The sequence below is a fragment of the Vicugna pacos genome, chromosome 3 (assembly GCF_048564905.1).
Source record: "Vicugna pacos chromosome 3, VicPac4, whole genome shotgun sequence".
Taxonomy (NCBI): Eukaryota; Metazoa; Chordata; class Mammalia; order Artiodactyla; family Camelidae; genus Vicugna; species Vicugna pacos.
Genome location: NC_132989.1, coordinates 4689446 through 4708090, shown reverse-complemented (window position 1 = coordinate 4708090; position 18645 = coordinate 4689446). Strand labels below are relative to the sequence as shown.

General features: G+C 52.2%; 1 protein-coding gene and 2 non-coding genes across 6 annotated transcripts; 2 read left to right on the top strand and 1 right to left on the bottom strand.

Annotated features, from left to right (window-relative positions):
• Positions 1-192: 192 nt before the first annotated feature.
• ZNF692 (zinc finger protein 692) lies at positions 193-8629 on the bottom strand. 4 transcript variants are annotated; one of them, XM_072952801.1, is made up of 12 exons: positions 8518-8629; positions 7639-7833; positions 7325-7356; positions 6723-6986; positions 6142-6190; positions 5934-6059; positions 5364-5588; positions 5199-5276; positions 5028-5106; positions 3580-3694; positions 863-962; positions 193-685 (listed from the first exon to the last, which is right to left on the bottom strand). In XM_072952801.1, the coding sequence occupies exons 2-12, from the start codon at positions 7812-7814 to the stop codon at positions 388-390; spliced, it is 1542 nt and encodes a 513-aa protein (XP_072808902.1). In that variant the 5' UTR covers positions 7815-7833; positions 8518-8629; the 3' UTR covers positions 193-387. The 4 variants fall into 4 exon arrangements, with proteins under 4 accessions (XP_072808902.1, XP_006219450.1, XP_031527980.1 ...); XM_006219388.4 differs by lacking the exon at positions 8518-8629 and adding an exon at positions 8425-8487; XM_031672120.2 differs by lacking the exon at positions 8518-8629 and adding an exon at positions 8341-8403.
• Positions 8630-17648: 9019 nt separating this feature from the next.
• Positions 17649-17754, top strand: TRNAL-CAA (transfer RNA leucine (anticodon CAA)). Its single transcript has 2 exons — positions 17649-17686; positions 17709-17754. It is a non-coding gene; the product is annotated as a tRNA-Leu (tRNA).
• Positions 17755-18034: 280 nt separating this feature from the next.
• Positions 18035-18106, top strand: TRNAE-CUC (transfer RNA glutamic acid (anticodon CUC)). Its single transcript has one exon. It is a non-coding gene; the product is annotated as a tRNA-Glu (tRNA).
• Positions 18107-18645: the final 539 nt, after the last annotated feature.

The window sequence follows — 18645 nt, the reverse complement described above, 5'->3', positions numbered from 1 at the left end:
GTGTAACACTCCACAGGAAAGGCGCTGCAAAGTGCCAGTGCAAACTGAGAAAGGAGGCCGGGTCCTCGGGGTGGGGGCAGCTGGGGGCCTGCACTTAGGATGCACTCAGGCACATTCTAGCCGAGCCTGCTAACAAAGGAATCAAGATTCCTGCACCTGAGGTGCCAAAAACACTTGCTTTGCCCACACAAGTTCATGTAAAATACTGGGTTTATTCTGTCCTTTAGGAAGACTAAAGTCACCTGGCTCCCCTAGAGCCCCGTCTTGCCCCTACCCTGCACTCCCCATCACCCTAGTTTCTAGGGACCAGGCATCTGGCTTTTTTTTTTTTTAGCTGCTTTTCAGTCCCTGGGGCCTGACTCTGCAAATTCCAGGGAATGCTCTCTGCTAAGGGAGCAGCGTGGGAGCCTGAGGAGCCAGAGAGGGGCTGGACCCCTCCTCTGCCCCCAGGGATGCAGGGGCAGAGATGCTGGAACAGGACTCCAATGGCCCAGATGATTCTTGTGGAGCCAGGAGCAAGGCTGGGTGGCTCTTGCTGCGGTGAGCTGCCACACTGTCCGGCTTCTCGAAGCGCTTGCCGCAGAACTCACAGGGGAAGCGCAAGGTGGCCGCCGTCTCCGCATGCTTGCGCCGGTGCCAGTTCAGGGAGGCCTTCTGGCGGCAGGTGAACCCACAGATCTCACACCTGGGCCAGGGACAGCAGAGGGAAGGCAGGGGCCTCAGCGCATCTTGGCTTCCCTAGGGCTTCCTCCTGCTCCCAGCCTCCCAAGTGTCTTGCCAGCACCTCCCCATTCCCACCTATCCCCCCAACAACCCCCCCCCGCGCCCCGGCCCCACTCCAGGCTCCCCTCCCCACACTCACTGCAGGGGTTTCTCTCCAGTGTGGATGCGCCGATGGATGACCAGGTTGCTGCTGGTGCGGAAAGACCGGGCACAGAACTCGCAGATGTAGTCTCGGGTATCTGTGGGCAGATGGGGGAGACCCCAGCACCCATCCCCAGGCTGTGGGCCCTCCTTGGACCACCAAAGGAATACGGTCCCCATTCAGCCTGCATATCACACTTCTCCCAGCCCCCCAACAGTGCCCTGTGAACTGTCAGCAGCCCTGTGGGTGTCAAGAGCCAATCCCCTCTCCTTTTTCCCTGAACCTGCTCCCCCCGCCAGCTCTAACAGCACCTGCCCATTGCCCATATAAAGCAGTTCTCACAGGCCTCCTACACCTCCAAGCCTCAGGGCCTGCAGCAGAGAAGCCATCCCGTAGACCCCTGACCCACCACTACACTGTACACCCTGCCATCCAACCACACAGGCACACCTTCGGCCTCCATCCCCATCACTCTCCTGTGCAGCTCAGGCTCCAGGCCCTCTCCGCAGCCACCACCACTGCTGTCAGTTTGTTTTCTACATGTCGGGCGCTCCACTCCCCTTCTCCCTGACCCTCACTGACCTGGTCTCCCCATCCCTTCTCAGCCACCACTCCCAGGTCAAGCCCCATTACTGCACCACCTTGAAATCACAATTTCAAGCATCCCAGTTCCAGCCAGGACCTCCTACCTTTTCCTGTTTCAGCCTGTCCCATGCTTCCAGGCTGCCAGTCCAGCGGCCCGCTGCCTTCCCACCATCCTCCTATTCCCCTCCTCGCCCAGCTTGTATCTTTGTAGCCTTCCTTGACTCACGCTAAAACCCAAACCAGGATAAATACAACCCCTGGCCTGCTCCAGGCTGGCACGTGTGTGCTGGTGGGCATGGAGCGGGATAGCGAGGTGGGGTGGGGATTGGGGGCCAGAAACACAATGTACAAATCACCCCCACCCCCCACCATCCTCCCCAGCTCTACTTTCAATCACAACCACAAGTCTCACGCCCCCCTATCCCACCCCCTGCAATGCCTCTGCATTTCCCTGGTCCGTTCCCCACTTTCTAGAGTCCACAAGGGCATTTGCCACAGGACTTCCTCTCTCCACCAGCCTCGCTCAGCAGTGACCTTGTTTATAAGCCACCAAGAAAAGAGAACCCAGGAGAGGATGCCCACGCCCTCTTCCCACCTAATCCACCAGCCAGCCTGCTTCTGTGCCTGTGTGCGGCTCCCCTGCGGCTGCCCTCCCGCTGTGCCCAGACACACCCCGCCTCACGGACTTGAGGTTGCCCGCCCCTCTGGCAGCAGCAAGCCTTTCCTCCCTGTGGGTTCATTCCCATCTCTGTGCCCCAAGCCCACAGCCCTCCAGCTTAGACCCACTTCTCTGCTTGTCTTCATAGCAAAGCTCCAAAGAGTGGTCCATGCCTGCTGTCTTCACTTCTTTAGCTCCTCTCTGCTTTGACCCCTCTCTGTTCTGCCTGTCATCTCCCTTGGCACATACCATTTGGTCATCTGGTCAAGGATGGCTTCCCCCCAGCCTTTCTGGGGGCCTGTCCGCATCCTCCTCTTACGCAGCTCTGAGGCAATGGCGCAGCTCAGCCCTCCCTCCTCCTGGAGTACTTTCTCCACTTGGCTCCTTCGTCTGCCTCACTGGCCCCTCTGCAGATGCCCTTCCCACCTGCCCCACTCAGACGTCTTCTCTGCCCACGTTCACTCCCTCCCTGTAGGTGCCATCTGCCCACGGCTCCAAATACCACCCATGTGCTCATGATAAACATATCTTCTTCTTTCGTCCAACATCTCCTCTGAACTCCAGATTCATATTTTCTGGGATACCTAATCAGCATGTTCCCAAAAAACATCCCTTCCCTGAAACCTGCTTCTCCCACATTTTCAGGAAATCCCATCACCAGTCCTCCAAGTCACCCCCGACTCCCCGCTGCCAGTCCTACCCGTGGACAATCTGTCCTTCCTACAGCAGTCCTGGTTCCCTCTTCACTCTCCTGTCAGCCTCCAGCCACTTCCCACCAGCTTGGCTCCATGCGTCCAGGTTGGCATCGTTACGCACTGCACATTTCCTGTAATGTTCCCTATCCTCCACATGACAGCCACAATGCTCTTTTTTAAAGTCAGTGTCCTTCTGCTGTTCAAGACCCTGAGATGGCACCAAACTCATCTGGCCAGGAGCCAAGCCATCCTGATGGTGGTCTTAGAGGCCCCCACTACCTATCTGACCTCTCTCCCTTCCTTTCTAACCTCCTGGCCTCCTCGCCACTCCTGGAACATGACACACAGATAGATACCAGTTTAGGGGCCCTCACACGCTGCCAGTAAATGTGGCTAAGCCTCCATTCCTCCCTCCCTTCACTTAGGTCTTTGCTCAAAGCACCTTCCATTTCTCCAAAACCAGCTCCTCCCTCTTGCTCTCCTTCCTTCCCCTGCTTTCACATCCCTTCGGAGCGCGGTATCACTAGAGTGGACACCTTATAAAATGAGGGCTTTATTCACTGCTGTATCCCAGCATCTAGAACAGTTTAAAGCAGGCGGGTGCTCAACACAGGGAATGCAAGATGGGTGTTTAGTTCAGCGAGAGTTACCCCACAGAGAGGTGTGGCAAGACCTGGAGATAGGAGGTGATGGGCCCCACTGGGGGGTGAAGGGGCGCACAGAGGGAGGTGATGGGACCCACAGTGGGGAGGTGAGGAGGCATTTCCACCACTCACCACTGTGCAGCTTCACATGCTCCTTTAGGTGTTTCTTAAAGTTGAAGGACTTCCCGCAGGCTGGCTCTGGGCAGGAGAAGGACTTTTGGTGGATGTGCTGGTACTTCTTGTGGTGCTAGGGAAGGAAGCAAGGGACACCACCAGAGCTGACCCAGCAGGCGGGGCTCCTCTGTCCTCTCCCCAGGCAGTTCTCCTTGGTCACCACCATGAACATGAGCACCCCGATCCCATTCCTTCCTGACCCCAAACTCTACCCTCACCCTATCCTGCCCTCAACTTCCATTATCTCATCACCTTGTCACAATGGCACCTTGCAAGGCCCAGTTTCCTGAACAATGGGCCATTCTGGTGACACTCTTGGTCCCCTAACCATGGACTTGCCATCTGCCGGGGTAGGAACACATTTTGGGTGGATCTGATTACCCTCTTTGATATCAGTATTAACATACAACCATATCATTCAGATTGGTTTTTTATTAATACCTCACCACGGGATTATAACATTTTGACCTAAGTCTGCTTTGAAAACACACACATACACACACATTCTTTCTCTCAACCTGGAACAATTTTAAGGGTAGTGTGTTCTTTAGCCTTAACTCCTGGTATTTCTGGGAAATATTTCTCTCTTTATCTGGCCTAATTTCGCATCCTGGCTTACTCAGTTGCATGGGTTTTCCCCTTCTCCATAGTCTGACTTTCCCATAATTAAACTGTCTCCTTGGTTAACAGGCTCCAGTATGTCTGACCAGCCCTGCTGAGTGTTCTTCTCAGCCCAGAGCTTCACCACCACTAGGGGACCTTCCCCCTCTCCCAAATCCCATCCACCCAGGCCTCACCAGCCCTCTGGTCTGGGTGCTCTCCCAGCCTCAGGATCTGCCCTGTGAGGGCTCTGGCTGAGACTCTTCCTTCTCTGTGCCTCAAACCCCTCCTGCAGTGGGGCTGGGGACAGGACTGTCTCTCAGTCCTCCTGGAGTGAGGACCACCCACTTGAGCCAGCAGGGCAAGGCAGCCCGATGCACTGAGGCACCCCGGCACCGTCACACACTAGCCGGGGAGCCTTGGGCAACGCTTAACCTTTCTGTGTTCCTCGGTTTCCTCATCTGCAAAGCACAAATCGCATCAGCACCTACTCTATAGGAATGCTGAGAAGATCAAAAGACTTGACACACATATCACGTCTTAGGACAGTCACTAGCACCAGGAATGCCACCATCATCTCCATGTGGCCCTCGGAGGGCCTGTGCAGCAGGTGGCAGTGGGCGGTAGCTGTGTGCCTGAGGCTTGGTTTGCTGCCTTAGCTCCCAGTCACTGGTTTAGTGATTATTAACTGTAGCCAAGCTCTTCTCTTCCTGGCTCTGAATCCCCCTGCTAACACCCCTCCTTCAGCCCTCCTCCTCCACCCGTGAGGCTACACAGAACCCAACGCGCGCCCCTCACACCCTCACATTCAAATACTGCCGGTTGGAGAAGATCCTCCCACAGCCAGGGAAGTCACAGGGCAGCAGCTCTCTTTTGGCAGCTTTCCTGGGGGAATAGGAAGCATGAGGACTCTGGAGGGCTCTCCTCCACCTCCCTCCTCTCCGCCCCCTCCCCAGAGCCCCTTCCCTCAGTCCTACCTAATTCTCTTGGGGCCAATCTGAGCAGTGTCCTCATCCCATGCCGAGGCCAGAGCAGACTGAGCCTGACTCCCAGGGCTACGGGCAGCAAAGAGGGAGCGGAGGGCCTCGAGGGAGGGCCATGTCCCAGGATGCCCCTGCCCTCTGTCTCAGCCATCAGGTTACCTGGCCAGGGGCTCAGTCTGCTGGGGTGCTTGAGGCATCCCACTGAGTTCCGGCTGTGTGCTGGCTTCCACAGGCAGAGGAGCTCCAGGACCCAGAGAGGGTGCTGATGAGGATGGCGCAGCAGCAAGAGGGGCTGGGACGGTTGCAGGGGCTGGGGGTGTCTCCCCCTCCTTAAGTGCATGGGTGACAGGGGAAGGGGGTGGTCTGGGGGCATCAGGCTCACTGCTGAAAGAAGAATGAAGAGGAGGGGGGTATTATCTCCCTGGATCCTCAGCCAGCCCCAGCCCACTCCCAACCCCTAAATTGCAGAGATCCCAACTCAGACCAACCCTACCCCTACCCCAGGATCCCTATTCATACCTGCTTTCAGCCTTGATTCTCTCCCAGAGCCTAACTTCACCTCTTTCCACCCAATTCAAAGCCTCTAGTTCTTTTTGCCTTCCCCAAAGCCTACCCTGTCCCCCCCACCAACAAGGCCTTCCCTCAAATCTGCAAAGTTCTAGGTTCCCCAGCCAGCCACTCCCTCCCTCCTCCCACTCTGCTCAGCATCCTCCCTCAGCCCCAACTTGCTCATCTGGGGAGGAGCTGTAGGTCCACGGGCTGGCATCACTGAGCATCTCCTCTTCATCCTCATCTTCCTCTTCTCCGTCTCCTTCTCCTAGGGAGGGGAAGGTCTCCGGTGGGGGTCCCACCCCTCTGCAGGTCCAAGGAAGGCAAGCCTGAGGTCCTGCTCCCTCACTCCCGTTGTCCACCCAGGTCTACCCAACCTCAGACTCACCTGGGCAACCTGGCCTCCGGAGTCCTCTCATCACACTCAGATTCCAAACCTGTTGGCACAAATAGGGTCAAAGAGAAAGGAATTTGGGACTTGGGGGTTTGAGAACTAGTGCAGTTCTAAGGTCTGAAGTGTTGGGGGGACTCTGAGGAAGAAGGAGAAAGAAGGGACAGAGCCTACTGGAGTGGGAGGAGCTATTTTAGAGATGGTACATTCACATGATTCCCCCTCAAAAACAAAGTTTAAAAAGGTACACTCTGGAAAAGTCTCCTTTCCAATATTGTACCCCAGCCACCTCGTTCTTCCTGCAGGCAACCTGGTTTCCCTTCCTGAGATATTTTATACATTCATAAGTACATACAAATATATATTCTTTCTCTCCTTATTTTTCTACTAATGGTAAAATACCATACATCCTATTCCGTATTTTGCTTTTCATACCTAAAAAAATATTTGAGGACATATTTCCTTGTCAGCATAGCATTTTCCCATTGAGAAAGGATTGTTTGTAAAGAATGGGGTGCTGAGCTACAGAGATGGGAACACTTTTCTTTCCTCCATAACTCATCTTTCCCCCAGCCTACCTGCAGGGTCCTGCACATTCCCGGCCTCTGGGCACCAGCTTCTCTGACCAACACTTGTTAGGGGGACCGGACTGGACTCCTCTGGAGGTGTGGGGCCTGAAGAGGGGCCCCAGGAGAAGGTGTGGCCCGCTGAGCACTCCCACACAAGCCCCCCATCTTGGCCCCCAGGTCCCCGCAGCCCAGGCACCAGGCTGCACTCTCGGCTGTGAGCATGAGACAGGAGCACCAGATACTGCAGACCCTTCGGGGGCACGGGCTCAGGACCTGGAGCAGGGGAGGCAACAGTCAGGGTGAGCTAGGAAGCCCCACCTCTCATCCTGGAGCGCTCACACCCAGACAGCCCTGTACCCCAACCCCCTGGGCAACCCTGGTCCCTAATCCAGTTTACCATTCTTCAGAGCCCAGACCCCAAGACTTTGAGATATTGCTCCCTTCTCCACAGGCTGCCCCCATCAAACTACCTTGGACTCCCCAATTCCCTCATCTCTTCCCAAACTCACTCAAAGTTCTCTCTAATCTAATTTCTCGGTCACAACACTCCCGGTTACCCCCTCTTCCCTCTCTGGCTCCTGACCCCCTACCCTTAGTCATTCCCTACCCACCTGCACAGAGCTCGCAGCCTGACGAAGTGTACCTGCCAAGGGGATAAGAGGTAGGTCAGTTGGAGGCCCATGTAGCCAACTGCCTTCAGCTCTGGGCACTCACACACTTAAAGGGTCCCCTATCCTCTGGGGACCAAGCGGAGCGGGACGGGACCCTGGGAGGACACAAATCACACTGGCCTTATTGCTGAAGTGATAAATCGGTTGGTGATAAGGAGCAGCGGGCCACCACTGGGAACTGGGGGGAGACAGGTAGGGTTCTAGGTGATGCAGCCTGGATGCCCTCCCCCAGAGCCCTTGACCCAGCCCCTAACCGGTCTAGCAGGAACTTGGCCAGCTGCGAGTGCAGGGAGAAGCCCAGCTGCTCCTTGAGGAGGCACCACTGCTCCATGTGGCCGCCCAGGCGGATGCGGCACTTGCTGCGACGGGCATCCAGCTGCCGCCGCTTCTCCCGCCGCCTGCAGGACGCGTCCGCAGGCGACGCAGCCATGAGCGCCAGGGCCTGCAGACTGGAGGAGACACGCGTGTGGGCCGACCTGATCTGGGGCCAGAGTCCCCAGCTCCATCCTCTGCCAGGGCCTCAGTTTCCTCATCAATGAGTCGGGACAGAACTAAATAAACCATTGCAATAGGATTCGCTACCACTGGGCCAAAACAACCTTTGCTTATATTACAGGGCGTGTGAGCCAGCGCTATGGGGTGGGTATCGAGGGGATGGGAGTTACGGGGTCAGCATAAAAGTCAGAATGACCCGATCCCAGGCCCACTGAAGTGTAGACCTGGAGCTATGGGTAAGGAAATTTCAACTGGGGCGGGGCTGGGGGGAGGGGGGTAAGGTAACAGTTCCATCTTGAAAAGGGCGCAGGCCTTTACTGGTTGATGAGGGAAGGACCAGGTCGTGTGCATTGCGAGAGCTCCTTATAGTCGGGATGATGTGGGTGGAGCCCGGGGAGGGCGGGGCGGGGGTCGGGAGGGTGCCCCCCACCCCGTCTCCGGCGGCCCCACTGATCGCTCACAGTGCGTGGGACGGGCCAATTCTAAAGACAGCTCGCAGGCCGCCCGGAGCTCCCGCCGCGGCCCACCCCCCACCCCGGCCTTACCTGTACGCCCCCACCCGCCCTCATCCCGACTGCGCCTGCGCCTCCCCCGCCTCGCGCGCAGGCCCGGAGAGCGGCGGGAGGACAGGGGCCCACCTCGCGCGCGCGGCCGCCGTTTCTCTTTTAAGAGGAACCCGTCCCCCTTCGCGTCGGTGGCTCCAGCCCGGAACTGGGGCCAGGGCTTGCGGGGGAGGGGAGGGTCGGAGGCAGGCGGCGGGCGCATGCGCACTGGCCGCCCAGCGCAACGCCTGCTGGGAGCCGTGGTTCCCGCAAGAAGCCCACGCTCGTCGCCGAGCCTTTGGGGGTTTGTGGGCCGGTCGCTTCCTTGATGAGCACCGATCATGGGTGACCAAAGGTTTGGGAAAATGGAATAATTAGGGCCAAGCTCTCCTCCCATTCGCCGACCCCAGCCCGTCCAGCCTGCCCAGGGACATGGTCTCTGCAGTTGTTCCTACTTTGTACTTCAACTTCAGGCCCCCCTCCCAATTGCCACCAACAAGCTAACACGTGCGGCAAAATCGGCTACCTTAAAAACCAATTAGAGCCTTCCCTGGACCCCCAAGGCAACCACCACCTATAGCCTATTCCCTCTGCTCCCGTCAGAAGTCGTCTGAAAATTTGCCTAGATTTGCTGTGGACTCTTCCGCACCTTCCATTCTCTCTTCAGTTGACTCCGATGAAGCTTTTCTCTCCACCGAGCCACTGGAATGGTGCTTCTCAGGGCCACTTGGGGCAGCCACTTTGCTAAAGGCAGTGGTCAGTTCTCTGTCTGCCTCTCTACCCTTAGAGGAACATCTGACAATGTTAGATATTTTCCTCCATGCACCTCACCCCCCACCCCCCACGCCAGACTAGCTTCTGTGACTTCACACACTTCTGGTTTTCCCCTCTCCTCATTGGCTTCTCCTTTCCTTTTTTGGATCCTCATCCACTGTCCCACCAAAATATAGACTGAGTGTCCCCTGGCTTGGGTTTGGTCCCAGAACCAAGTCTTCTTGTTTCTTTCATCTTGTTTGATCTATTGGGCCCCATGGCTTCAAATACAGTGATGACTCCCATATTTATATTTCCAGCCTAACTTTTAAGCTCCAGACTCACATCTAACTGCCCACTTTACATTGATAACTGAGTTACAAACTTAGAGAACAGTGCCTGGCACATAGAGAGCAGTGACAAAAGCTAGTGGATATTATTTTCTCAAACATGACTGTGGCCAACACATAACATTTAACAATCCTTGCCCCCTCTTCCTATCTCAGTAAATTTTGCCATCATCCATCCACTTTTCAGGATAAAAACCTGGGAATCCTCCTTGACTCTTCTTCTGTGATATTAACATCACATACATCAGCTAGTCCTGATGACACTGTCTGCAGAAATAGATCTTGAATTCAATCCCTTCCGGCCCTCTCCACTGCTAAAACCTTATTCCAAGTCACCTGCATTAGCTTTCTGTGGTTGCCATAACATTACCACAAACTTGGTGGTTAAAAACAGCAGAAATTTTTTCACTCATAGCTGTGCAGGTCAGAAGTCTTAGTGTCAGGGTGTCACCGGGGCCATATCCTCTGTAAGTGTTCTAGGGGACAATCCTTTACTTGCCTATTGTAGCTTCTAGTGGTAACCTGGCATTCCCAGACTTGTGGCCACATCACTCCAATCTCTGTCTCACTGGTCGCATTGCTGCATCTTCTTTTGCCTGTATCAAATCTCCCTGTGCTTCTCTTTTATAGAACATTTGAGAAGACATTTAGACCCACCTAGATAATCCAAATAATTGTCTCATCTTGATATCCTAAAACAGTCACATCTGCAAAGTTTTTGCCAGATTGATCTGCTTCCTTCCACTCTCACAAAGCAGGGAGGAGCAAACCTGCTTAAAACCTTTCAGTGGTCACCAGGCAACCCAAAATCCTCACCATGACCTCAAGGCCTATGTGGTCTGGCCCTGTGCTGCTTCTCTGGCCTCCCACGCCTTTTTGCTGTTTCTCAAGGGTTCCAAGCGTGCAGGAGGGGGAGTTCCTTCTCTCTGGAGCACCCACTCCCCAACTTCTCATGTGGTTGTTTCCTTCCTATGTAAATCTCAGCTCCAAGATCACGCACTCAGATTCTTTTTATCATTTTCTGCCCCACTGCCCTCTTCCATCTCCTTCATAGTACTCATAGTTCTCTGAAATCATTTTAGGAACTTATTTGCTTGTGTGTTTGTTGTTGGTATATGATAATTGTTGCTGTCACAGGCTTTCCTTCTCTGTGGCCTAAACAGCCCAAATGACATGGTGTCCAGGCATAAGCTACCCTTAGGATGAACCCAGTACATCCTGCCTGTATCACACTCTTGAATTATGGTACCAGTGACTCAACAAGATACTCATCTGCCTGGTCTAAGGTAGGAAGAAAGAATACCCACCTTATTCCAGAAACTTTACTCATTAATGAAAGTCCTTCATTAATCATAAGAGGAGGACACCATAGTGGACAAACAGAAAAAAAACTTTATTCTTTCCCTTCATTCCCTTAATAGACATCTGCAAAATCCTGGTTCCTCTGTCCCATGGATGAAATCAGAGCAGGTTCCATAACTCTCAGTCACTCTTAGATAATAAAAAGTCCTTTACTTGATGTGAGACCCAAGAACACTCCTTGTTCTCTCAGTCTGATACTGTTCAAAATAATAAAATTCTAAACTCCTTAATTCTCCTATAACCCTCTCCAAAGAAATCCTTTTTTTTTTTTCTTTCTTTCAGCCTCTCTTCAGTTTCTTACATCACTGAAGTAACAGATGAGCCAAATCTCTCAAAACAGTCACCCTCTTTTGTTATGTCCTGCAGAGAAGCACTAACTTCTTTGGCTTGGAGGGGAAGAAGGGATTCTCTTTATTTGTCCTCTACCTTGGCCCAACCTGAGACTGGCATTTATTTTTCGGGGACTCTAGACGGCACCTTAGCCTCCTTATCTTCTGCCCTGGGAAAAGCCAAATCTGATAATACTGCAGTACCCTCCTGAGTTCTCAATATCGTCCCCCCAAATTGAAAGCCACCTTCCACTCCCCTAGACCAAGTAGGGAACAGCCAGATTGCTCCAGTGTTGTATTATCAACCCGCTGCTCCGAAATCCTGAGAAGACTCATTTGGAGCGGAGAAGGAGCACTCTACAGGTAGTTTCTGCCTTAAATTTCGAGTCCCAAAGACATCATCAATCCTGCCCAGGCCCCACGTCTATGCAAGAGACTTTCCCTCCCCTTTGCTCTCCCCGTCATCCAATCAGCGTCCGGCGCCTGTTTTCTCCAGCCAATTACTATCTCCGGGAGTCCGATGCCTTTTGTCCTCGCCCCCTGCCCATCAGTGGGCGGTGCCTGCGTCCCGCGGTCAATCACAGCCGGGCATGGCCGGGCTTGGCCCGCCAGGGCCCCCTGTGACGCCATGTGGGCGGGGCGGGACGGTATATAAGAGATGCGGGGCGCCTCTCCGCTTGTGGCCTGGTGAGCCGCCCACCCTTCTCCTGTAGTCCTGAAGTCCAGCCCAGAAGGGCGCAGGACATGAAGGAGAAGGAAGCCGGCAGCCGGGTGACTCGCCGTTGGAGATGTCGCAGCAGCAGCAGCAGCAGGGGTGCTCTCCGTCGCTGCGGCAGGGGGCACGGCGGAGCGCAAGGCGCCGGTCGAGGGGCGACATTGTGTTCCAGGTGCTGAAGCAGCAGGTGTCCAGCGACGCAGTGGTCGTGCTGCACGTGATGGAGCGGGACCTCTTCAACCAAATGGCGCGCGGGGTGACCCGGCTGAGGGGAGAGGGCGCCGATGTACACGGCGAGCGCCGGGCCACCCGTACTGCTGAGATCAGCGCCGCACTCCGGTTGTTACTGTCCCCGAGAGCTGCGCTTCATGCCCGCTCATCTTCCTTACAGGCGCGTGGCCGGCGGGTGGCCCGCTTGCTGTCCGCTCTAGTCCGCAGGAGGGGGCCCTGCCGGTGGTCCCTTCGGAACAGGCCCCGCTGCCGAATGCTTGCGGGAAGTCGCGGACTTACAGATACAGCTCGGTTATCATCCAGGCTGTAGCAGGGGTGCATGCACCTGGGCCTTTGGTTTATTAAAGAAGAAATGAAGGTGTTTCCAGAGTAAAGGAAGGGACATTTGAAAATCAGGCAGGGATGTCATGGGTTCAGGCAAAGGTCCAAGCAGACGTGGGAGGTTAGAATCCAGGCACCTGGACCACTCCTTATGTCTCATCCCCTGTTGAAGATGGAAATAAAGAGAAATCTGATTTGCTGTCAGTAGAACCTGGCTTCTTGTGCGCTGCGTTGTGGGAGTGGAGGTCTTCCCTGGCTGGATGTGATGGGTAAGAAGAGCTCAGACAAAGATAGGGTTCCTCCAGTAGGGGAAGTGCCCTGTCTCCTCCATCTGCAGTCGAGCATTTCTCCTCTTAGTCATCTTCATTCCCATTGCACTGTTGTCCTTGCATATTCAAATGGAGATGAGAGGTAAAGTCAGAAGGGCAAGTAGGGGGTGTTGACAAAACACTGGCCACCTAAGCCAGGCTTACTAGGGAAAGAGGAGCCTGAGATTAGGACTGAGGTTAAGGGGGAATCTTTCCCACCTCCACATAGGCCCCCTGCATTTTTCTCCTGCTATTTACTGGCAAGCTGGGACTCTCCATCCAGAATTCCTGCTCCTGCTCCACTTCCTGTTTGTTCTTTCCCCCTCATCTCTGTTCTCTCCCATTCCTGTTTTAGTCTCTCCACTTCCTGTCATTTCTTCTGTTTTATTTCTAACTGTCCCCTTTTCCTCCTTTCTGGCCCTCAGTGCCTATTCTTGCCTCCTTTTGTTTTCTGTCTTCTCTTTTCCTTGCCTCAGTCTTTATGTTTCTTCCTCTGTACCTAGAAAATTTCACATTTGGGCCAAAAATAGATCCAACCGATCTTCTACTGCCATCTTCCAGCATCAGGCTTCTAATACAGAAGAACTGGTGAGCTGCCAACATCCTGAAGTCCTTTCTCCTAGTTCTGTTCTTGTTGCATTCCCTTCCTTGTCTGTTCAATCCACTCACTAGACCATTTTTGGGTGGTTCTCAAAATGAACCATCTTTCCTTGCTTCCACCCATCAGCACCTGGTGAATCCCCCCCCCCCCCCCGCCAAGACTGTCCATTCTAACCACATCATCAGACTTCTAACCAAAGTCTTCTCCTAGTTGAGAACTGAAGCCACTTCCACCAGTGAGAACTGGGAAACATGGTTGGAATTCCCTCATTGTCAGTCTTCAGTTTACTTTCTCCAGGAGTATCTAAAACAGCTTGGGGCTAAACTTCCCATTTGGAGCCCTGAGCAGAGACTGCATTCTGCTGGGTTAAACTGTTGGGCTTCATGCCTCATCAGCCTTGACACTCTTTAGGCTTTCTCTGAAATTCATGCAGAGGCTAATCACATCATCTCTCTTCTCCTAGGCCAAAACCCTAATGAAAGATGCTCTACCTTGAGAGCTAAGTAGACAGGACTTGATCACAAGCAATTCTTAAGAATCCCAGAAGCTCGGCTGTGAGGGTGATCTGGCTGCGACATCTGTCACTCCATTGATCGCCAGGGTTGATTTGGCTGATCTGGCTGGCTAGGCGGGTGTCCCCTTCCTCCCTCACCACTCCATGTGCATCCCTCCCGAAGCTGTGCGCCCAGTCGAAGAAGACGACCATCCCCGATAGAGGAGGACCCTTTTTCTCGGTCAAGGGTATACGAGTAGCTGCGATCCTCTGCTAGAACCTCCAAACGAGCTCTCAGGAATCCCAGAAGCCTGCTATAGCTGTGTGCAAAAATGGTCCCCATCAGTGTCCTTTCCATAGCCCTGTGTATCTAGAAGTCCTGGGAAAGGAAAGGAAATAAACTTCAAACAGCCCAGTAGTAAAGCAAGGTGAAAAATGTATTTAGTAGGTGAGGACACGTGATAGGAAAAACTTTTGTTGTAAGGCCTGCCTCTGGTTATGCCAAACCTCTCCCTGGAGCGTGGAGACTCCTAGCATAACACCTAAAACAAAATGCTTGCCCCTCAGCCTTCTCCACCAGGAAAACCCGAGTCTGGCTATTGTATCTGTTGAGACGACTGTTTCAGGTTTATTAACTGAAGTCTTGATTTTCTGAAGGCAATAGTTTCAGACTAGAAAGCAAAACGGAGAGGTTTCTGAACTACCTATATCTCCCTCTACCCTTCTTTCTCTATTTTTCTTCACAGTACTTATCACTCCCAACTTATTCTTATTCTTATTAGTATTCTTATTCTTATTCTTTACATCTTCCTTCCCTGGAGTGTGAGCTTCTTGAGCACAGATATTTCATCGTCTTCTCTGCTACATCCCTGGTCCTTGCCCTCCAGGGTCTCAGAGGATTTTCAGGGTGAGCTAGGAGGGATGAAGGCAGATCAAGTGTGGAAAAGGCAGCTAACTCACTGGGAGTCTGTGAGGTAAGGTCAGGCTGGGCAGAAGTTCCTGAGGGCCAAGGAGGTCACCAGAGGAATTAGTATATTATTTTGAGGGTTGTGGAAAATGCTCTTCCCCTTCTTTCAATGCCTGTGTCCTCTTTCCAGTGAAGGCTCCAATGTGAGAGATATGATCACCCCAAATTTGGAAATGAAAAAGAGATTATTAGTGACAAAGATTCCCTCTTGATCAAAATATAGTCAGGCTCCTCTGAACCTTCCTTTCTTTTTTTCTTTTTTTTTTCTTTTATTGAGTTATAGTCAGTTTACAATGTGGTGTCAATTTCCAGTGTAGAGCACAATGTTTCAGTTATACATGAACATGCATATATTCGTTGTCACATTCTTTTTCCCCATGAGCTACCACAAGATCTTGTATATATTCCCCTGTGCTATACAGTATAAACTTGTTTTTCTATTCTATATGTATCTGTCAGTATCTACAAATTTCAAACTCCCAGTGTGTCCTTTCCCACCCCCTCCCTGAACTTTCCTTTCAACTAGGCCTTGACCTTGGGTTTCCATGTCCTGCCTTGCGGAGTCTGATTTTAATAAGAACCCTGCTAGATCAGTCTAGTGAGAATCCCCCCACCCTTAATACCAGATCACTCTCCACAACTAATCAAGTTCCTCATTCCCCGCCATTCCCCAGGTGGTATCTGATGACCCCGGCCTGCCTTCAGCAGAAATCCTGTTACATCAGTTTAGCAAGGATCTCTCTACCCTTGATAACTCTTCTTAACCATTTTCCATCCACTGACCCTCAACCTGCTCCTTGGCTGTAAGTCCCGACTTTTCCTTGCTGTATGTGGAACTGAACCCAGTTCTATATGAAGTCTCTTTTCCTCTATTGCAATAGTTCCTGGATAAAACCTGTTTTTACAGCTCTAACTACTGTTCAGCTCTGATTCTCTTGGATTCTAGGTGTCCTTACAGTGGAGTGCTTAGCGTAGTCTAGCAGATCTTTTGGGGAGTATCTGATTCCATGTACACCTTTGATTGGCTTCTATTGACTTGACTATTTTACGATACTCTGTGGGTAGAAGTTAACTTATAGAAAACTGACAATAATGCCAATCGTTTCTGTCTAAAACCAAGGGCAAAGATTTCTATTGACAGCAATACAAATACAGTTTGTCAAGAGTTGTATCTGATTTATCTCTGGTAGAAACAAACAACCCCAAAGTAGAAACCATACCTTAAACATCACAACTTATTATCCCCTTAGTATATTAATCTGCCTTCCACCTGCTGCAATCTATTTTCAAGATTCCTTTGGCTGGCTGATTAAAAAAAAAAAATCTCTTCAAAATCTCCTTTAAATTGGTTATAGCAGCATGCAGGGCCCCACATTAATGAGTTGAATAAAATCTTGACATGTGTACATCATACATATATTTTTCATGGGAGTCCTGTGTTCTACTTTTTGAAAATTAGTTTTAGAAGAAGTCACCGCAGTGAGGCCTTACTTGACCATCAGAGTCTAAAAATAGAACTCCACCCTTTCAGGGCCCTGCTTTTGTCCTCACAGCCTGCATGTTTGTGCTGTCCCCTTCACTAGCAGTCAGCTTGCCAGGGCAAGGGGCTTGCTGTTTGTTCGATGCTATATCAGTAAAGACTAAATGAATAAATGAGTGAGTCAGTGAATGAGTGAATGAATGGTATGTGGTCTGGAGCACAGGAGTCAGGACTCTCCATGTGATGCTAAAGCACATTTACTGGCTTTGCACTGTTTTGAAAACTGCTTCCCTGAATTTTTTTTCAACTAGGCCTGACTTCTGGACTTCAGTGTTTGTGTCTCCATTGTCCAGTTTTAGAAAGATTCCTGTTAAACATGTTTAACCAGAATGCCCCATCCTTGATATCTGATAACCCTGAATATATAATGGGTTCCTTGTCCTCTACCATCCCCCAGGTGATGTCTCATAAGCTAGCTTACTTTCAGCAAGAACCACGTTAGATCAGTTTGGATAGAATTCCCCCTTAGCAATTTTCCATTCACTGACCCCGCCACCACTCTTTGGCTATAAATTTCCACTCTCCCTTGTACTTCGGGTTAAATCCAATCTCTCTCCCCAACTGCAAGACCCCATTGCAGTGGTGTCTACACCTATCGTGATAGAGCCCTTGAATAAAGTCTTCCTTTCAGTACTTTAACAAGTGTCGTAGATGAGTAATTTTTTTTTTTAAACACCGATCGCCCATTATCGCTTAACCACAGCTGTGTGACTTGGCAGAGGAAGAAGGGTGGACGTTTAAGGATGGATATGCCAAGGACAATAAGGCAGAAAGCCCTAATGATAATGAAACAACAGCAATCACTGTCACTCTGTGGCAAGCCTATTTCTACATGCTTTCCATGTATTCCCTCAACAAACCAGTTTCCCCAGCGCGGGTCGGGAATGTGCGGCGGGAACCCAGGATCTGGCAGTGGCGGGTCGCCCGGATGGGCTGCAGTCCGGCGCTTTTCTCTTTGCCTTTGATGCTATAGTTTCCTGCCTTTGCTGAGCCAGGTGGTCACAAACCCCTCTGGTTTTCCGGCGGGATTCTCCTTGCTTCTGTAGGTTGGTTCGATGCCCGGCCCGCGCGGAAAGGTGAGCGAAGCTGGGAAGTCTGGAGTGCATCGCAGACCCGGCACCCTCCAGAGCTCAGAGCGCGGTTCTCCAGCGCTCCCGCTGGGTGGATCCTGGGACAGCCTGCCTGGAGAGCCCGGGGAAGCAGCGCAGCAGGCAGGCGCAGGAAGCAGGCTCAGTGCAGGCCGCCACCAGCCAGCGTGTCAGGATGGCCGAGTGGTCTAAGGCGCCAGACTCAAGGTGTGCACCTTGCCTGTGGGCATTCTGGTCTCCGAATGGAGGCGTGGGTTCGAATCCCACTTCTGACAGGCGCATTTTACCTTCTTCCCTGCAGGGATGTTGGATCCTTCTTGATCCCTTTTCTCCGTCTTTTCGTTTTGTTTTCCGGGAAGGCGGCCACACTCAGACTAGCGATCGCTGCCGTTCCCTACTGCCTGTTTTTCTGATTTGCAGTGGTTGAGCGGCCGCCTAGGTGGACGAGGGAGGCGGGTTAAATACCCAAGGTTCATAGACTCACATGACTATAGCCTATCTACGTCACACCTTTTACATTTAGTCTAGCTCGTTAAGGAGGCGCTTGCCGTGCGCTCCCTGGTGGTCTAGTGGTTAGGATTCGGCGCTCTCACCGCCGCGGCCCGGGTTCGATTCCCGGTCAGGGAAAAGTGGTTTTTTTTTTTTTTTTTTTTTTAACGTTTTCAACCTTTTACTTAGAGGAGAAAGAAATAATCAGAAGCGGGCGTTAATGTGGTTAGTGAGGGCTGGCTGCGTTTGAATCTTTGTCCTATGCCTGCAATACCTTAATTATGAAGGGAAGAACAATGCGGGAAGAGCTAAATGATACAAAGAGAGAAACCTGGGGCTGCCACAAAGGCTAGGTCTTCTACTGACCGGGGTTCAAAAGTCTCGCCAGTGTCTAGAAGACCATTAGAACAGCACATGTCACCTAGCAGGGTGGCTCAAGAAGATCTTAGCTCCTCACAATGGCTTGGGCAAATTTTGCTCTGAACAGACATCTCAGATTTTGCCTTGGGTGCTGGGCTGCCAGTGTGACCAACTGTTTATCCTAGAAGAGTCAGAATTGGCCTCAGGAGTGATTGCCAAATCAACCAGTTGTTCATCTAGAGCATTCCAGACTCTACCTCTGACACCAAGCTGGTAATGATAATGTCCATCCTGGGTGCCTCAGACTTGTTTTCTGG

Coding starts and splice junctions, on each gene's coding strand:
- ZNF692 (XM_072952801.1), bottom strand. CDS start 7,814: ATGGCTGCGTCGCCTGCGGACGCGTCCTGCAGGCGGCGGGAGAAGCGG. Junction 7,357..7,638: donor GCCAAGTTCCTGCTAGACCG/GTTAGGGGCTGG, acceptor TCCCCTTGGCAG/GTACACTTCGTCAGGCTGCG. Junction 5,277..5,363: donor CAGACTGAGCCCCTGGCCAG/GTAACCTGATGG, acceptor TGCTGCCCGTAG/CCCTGGGAGTCAGGCTCAGT.